Source organism: Cardiocondyla obscurior, linkage group LG19, assembly GCF_019399895.1.
Source record: "Cardiocondyla obscurior isolate alpha-2009 linkage group LG19, Cobs3.1, whole genome shotgun sequence".
Classification (NCBI taxonomy): Eukaryota; Metazoa; Arthropoda; class Insecta; order Hymenoptera; family Formicidae; genus Cardiocondyla; species Cardiocondyla obscurior.
Window position 1 is genome coordinate 4236102 of NC_091882.1, and position 5142 is coordinate 4241243.

Here is a 5142-nt window from a genome sequence, read left to right on the forward strand (position 1 = left end):
CGGCATTCGATAGTCTGGCATTTAAAAAGTTAGAATAGCATAATCTAACGATTTTAAACAAGTGTATATCAGTGTGCTTGTGGAAATAAGGTTTTTAGAAAGGTTTTTGAGAAGGTGGGAAGAGGGTGGTGGGAAGAAGGTGGTTGGGGGGAAGGAGTAAGGAGGGGAAGTGGAGGGAATAGCGTAGGAAAAGGGCTGAGGAAGAAAATTGGAAAAAAATAGAAGGTGAATTTTGAGGTTAGGAAGGCTTTGAATAAAGAACAAAGGCAGAGAGTTAAGACAAAGAAAGGGGGGAAAAAGAAAGGGGAAAGGGGACAAAGGAGGACAAAAGAAAGGGCTGGAAGGAGGGTGGTTAAAGAGAAGAACGTAGTAGCAAAAAGAAGTTTAAGAAAATTGGGAATAAAAAGTAAAAGGGGTAAACAGCGCAGAGAGGTTAAAAGGAAGTGACAGATAGTGAAAGGTGAGGAACAAGAGAAGAGAAACTGGAAAATAAAGAAAGATTTTAATAAGAAGAAAAAGGGATAAAGTGATAAGATGAGTGAGGAGAAAGAAGAAGAAATTGAAGGGATGAAAGATATGGAGGGAGAAAGTGAAAAAGGTGTAGAGCAAGGGGAGGAGGAGAAGAAAAGGAAACCTGGAAGGCCACCGAAGGTGGAAGGCCTGATAAGGGAGAGAGCGAACAGCCTCCCCATCATGAAGGCATTTCAGAAGGCAGAAAAGAGAAAAAAGAGGCAAGAGGAAGAAGGAGAAAGGGAAGGTGTGGAAGGATTTAAGAGGAGCAATAGGGTGTTGAGATCACCGGTAAAGGGCATGGGGGAAGAAGAAGTGGTGAAGAGTATAGAAAAAAAGGAGAAAGAACGGAAAAAGTTGGGTATGATAATGAAAGAAATGAGAGGCAAATTTGCAAGGATTCAAGAGCAGATGGAAGTATTAATGGAGTGCAAGGTGAAAATCAGGAAGGAAATAGAAGAGTTAAGGAAGATGTGGAAGGACTACAAGGTGGTATTGGAGAAAAGAATAAGTGAAATTGAAAAAAAGGTAATGGAAAAGAAGGGTACAGGAGGGCTAGAGGGGGAGGGGGCAGAAGAAGTAAAGAGGAGAGTATTGAGTTTGGAGGAGAAAATGAGGATGTTGGAGATTAGTAAAGAGAGAAAAAGGAAGGAATAAAGGAAAAATAACCTGATTATAAGGGGCTTAAAAATAAAAGAAGAGAGTAAAGAAGAATTAAGGAAAAAGATGGAAGAAATTTTTGAAGTGATTGGGGTAAAGGCAAAGATAATTGAAGTAAATAAGATCGGGGGGATAAATAAGGAAGGATACGGGATGGTATGGGTGAAACTTGAAAACTTTAAGGACAAGGTAGATATAATGAAAAAAAAAGGAAAGTTAAAGGAAAGAACGGAATGGTTGATGATATGACGGAATATGAGAGAAAGATAGAATGGGTAATAAAAAGAGGCAGAGAAAAGAAAGAGGGAAGGTTGTCAGGTGAAAATAGGGTATAAAAAAATGTAGGTGGATAAGGAATGTTGGATGTGAAACGAAATGAAAGATGAGTTGAGAAAGTGGTCGGAAGGAAATATAAAGGAAAAAGAGGAGGAAAAAGACAAAAAAAAGGATAATGGTGGATAAAAGTAATATGAGTTTTTAGAGAAAGGCGGAAAAAGAGAAGGTGAAGAAATTGGGACAGGAAGTGGAAGAAGTATGAAAGAAGAGAAGGAGGAAGAAGAAGGGAAGGAAAGAGAAGCAAAAATGAAGAAAAGAAAAAAGGAAAGTGTAATAAGGGTGGATTTTTGAAACGTGGCGGGGGTGGAAAATAAAGATAAAGATTTTTGGAAAAAAATGGGGACAGTGGGATGTGATTTTTATGTGTGAGACATGGTTGCAGGAAAAAGGATGGAGAAGGATTAAGGGGAAGTTACCAAAAGGATACAAATGAATATGGAAAAAAGCAAAGAAAAGGAATAGAAAAGGAAGAGCAATGGGGGGAATGGTAATGGGATGGAGGAAGAAGTTTGAAGGGGAAAAAGAAAGAGAAATAGAAGAGAATAAGGGGGTATTGGGTATAAAGATATGCTGGGGAAGGATAAAATAGAGAATAATAGGAGTTTATATTAGTGATAATATGGAGGAGGTGGCGGAAATGATGAAAGGATGGATGAAGAAGAAGGAGAAAGGATATAATTATTTGATAGGAAGGGATTTTAATGTAAGAACGGGAGAGGAGGGAGAAATTTGGGATGAATTTGTGGAGGGAGAGGGAGAGGAGAAGAAAAAAAGATCGAAGAATAAAAAGATAACGGGGGAGGATAGAAAATTATGTAAAATGTTGGAAGACGAAGTGTGGGGAATTTTAAACGGATGTGTAAAGGGGGATGAAGAAGGAGAGTGGACGTATACAGGGGGTAAAAAGGAAACAGTGATTATGTGATTTGTAATGGAGAGACAAAAAAAAGAATTAAGGAAATGAAGGTGGGAGGAGAGGTGGATTCAAACCACCACCCGATAATAGTAACGGTGAAGGGAGGGGGGGGGGAGAAAAGAAAATGAAATAAGAATAAAGAAAGAAGAGGAAGGTTAAAAGGGAATGAAAAAGAGAAGAGTTTGTTTGAGGAAGGGTTTAGAAGAAAGAAAGAAGGGGAGAAGAAAAAGGAGGGAAAATAGAAAGATCTGAGTGAATGGATAAGAGAAGTAAAAAACGTAGTAAGAAGAGAAGCGAATAATGAGGATGGAGAAAGGAGGGAAAAAGCGGTAGAGGATTGATGGGATGAAGAATGTAGAAGGAGTAAAAGGAAGGTTAAAGAAGAACAAGAAAAATAGAGGGAGGATGGAGGGAGTGGGAACGAATATAAGAAAAGTAAGAGGGAGTATAAGAAGTTGTGTAACAGAAAGAAAGTGGAGGAGAAAAGGAAATGGAAAAAGGAGGTGGAGCAGGCAAAGACAGAAGGAAAAGTTTGGAAAATAGTAAACAAAGGAAGGAAAGGAAGGAGGGGGGTGGATGAGAAGATAGAAATAAGAGAATGGGAAGAATATTTCAGGGGGGTATTGGGAGGAGTGGAGTGGAGAGTGGGAGGGGAAGTAGAGAGAAGTAAGGAGGGAGATGAGGAAAAGGAGATAGAAAAAGAGGAGTTTGAAAAGGTGATAAAAAAGTTAAAAAAAGGAAAGGCAGCAGGAAGTGACGATATTGAAAATGAGATATGGAGAGAAGGGGGAGAGGAGGTAAAAGAATAGCTATGGGAAATATACAAAAGGGTGTGGAAAGGAGAAGGGTTTTCAGAAGAATGGAGGGAAGGGATAGTGGTGCCAGTCATAAAGAAAAAAAAAGGAGAAAAAGTGGAAGAATACAGAGGGGTGACACTGACACAAACAAGGTATAAAGTGTATGCTTCGGTTTTGGAGGAAAGGATAAGAGAAGAAGTGGAGAAGAAAAGAATAGTTTCACGGAGTCAGGAAGTATTCAAAAGATACATGGGGACGTTGGATCAAATTTATGTTTTAAACCATCTGATAAATAGAAGAATAGAGGGAAAGGAGGGGAAGCTAGTAATAGCTTTCATTGATATGAAGGCAGCCTTCGATTCTGTGGACAGAGAAAAATTGGTGGAAGCAATGAGAAATAGGGGGATAAGGGAGGGGTTAGTAAAAAGGTGCGAAAAAATACTGGAGAAGACGAGTAGTAAAGTTAGAATAAAGAAAGAAGAAGGGAAAAAATTTTGGACGGTGAGAGGGGTGAGACAGGGATGTCCGCTGAGCCCGAGCTTGTTCACGATCCTGCTGGCAGATTTGGATGAGGAATTGGAAAAGGGTGGATGGGGTGGAACTACAATAAGGGGCAGGAGGGTGTACTCGCTGGCGTACGCGGATAACATCGCACTGGTCGCAAAAACGGAAGCAGGAATGAAGGGAATGCTGAAGACACTAGAGGAATACGTGGAAAAAAAGGGATTGGAGGTAAATGTGGACAAGACAAAGGTGATAAGATGTCAAAAAGGGGAAGGGAGATGGAAAAGAGTAAAGTGGGTATGGAAGGGTAAAGAAATAGAGGAGGTTAAAAGGTTTAATTATTTGGGATATGTGATGACAAGGAATGGAGATCAGAAAGAACACGTGAAGGAAAGAGTAAAGAAAGCAGCAAGGGTGATAGGACAAATATGGAATATTGGCAAAAAGAAATTTGGAAAAGATTGGGGCAGAAGATTATGGCTGGTTGACAGGCTTGTATGGACAGTAATAAGCTATGAGGTGGAGATATGGGGGTGGAAAGAAAGGGAAGAGATTGAAATGATTCATGAAAGGTATTTGAGATGGATAATGGGAGTAAGTAGAAGTGTGCCGGGGTATATAATGAGAGAGGAATTCCAGAGGGAAAAGTTGTCTGGAAAAGCGGGAATAAGAGCTTGGAAGTATGAGAAAAGATTGGAAGAAGGAAGAGGGGGGGTTTTAGCAAGAGGATGTTGGGAAGAAATGAAGGAAAGAGCGAGGGAAGGAAAAACGAGTGGGAAATGGGAAAAAGAAAAGATAAAATTTTTTAAAAGATTAAGGTGGACGCTGAAGAGAATAGAAGAAAGAAGAGAAGAAGAAGGAATGAAAAGTGAGGAGATGGTGGTGAAAAATAAAGAATTACAAAGAAAGGAGAGATGGGAAAAAATAAGAATGGGGAAATTTAATAAGTATTATGGAAAAATAAAGGAGGAAGGAGTACCGGAATATTTAAAGAAGGGATGGAAGGAGGAGAAATGGCAAAGGGTGGCGAGGTTTAGAGTGGGGGATGATATGAGGGGAAATAGATACTGGGAGGGAATAGATAAAAAAAAGTGTAGGATGTGTTTGGATAAGGAGGAAACGTGGAAACATGTTTGGGAGAAGTGTGTAAACTGGGGGGACGGGAAGAGTTGGGAGGAGGCAGTTGGAGATGTATTGAGATGGGAGGGAAATGGGGAGGAGTGATTGAGAAAACTGGAAAGGGTAAGGGAAGGAATAGGAGAAAATGAAAGAGTGAATGAGGTAGATTATAAAGATTTTAAAGCGTCGGAAGCGGGGGTCCACGAGAATGAATGAGAAGTAAAGTAAGAGAATGGTTTTTGTCGGTGTGAATGTAAGAACGTATGGGTATCTTTCTCTCTCTCTCTCTCTCTCGTGTGA

General features: G+C 39.9%; 1 protein-coding gene across 1 annotated transcript; it reads left to right on the forward strand.

The window, feature by feature from the left end:
* Positions 1–534: 534 nt before the first annotated feature.
* Positions 535–1167, forward strand: LOC139110228 (golgin subfamily A member 6-like protein 26). Its single transcript, XM_070669862.1, has one exon. The coding sequence runs from the start codon at positions 535–537 to the stop codon at positions 1165–1167; it is 633 nt and encodes a 210-aa protein (XP_070525963.1).
* Positions 1168–5142: the final 3975 nt, after the last annotated feature.

What these genes read in the sequence shown, in the direction of transcription:
- LOC139110228 (XM_070669862.1), top strand. Translation starts at nt 535, where the DNA reads ATGAGTGAGGAGAAAGAAGAAGAAATTGAAGGGATGAAAGATATGGAG.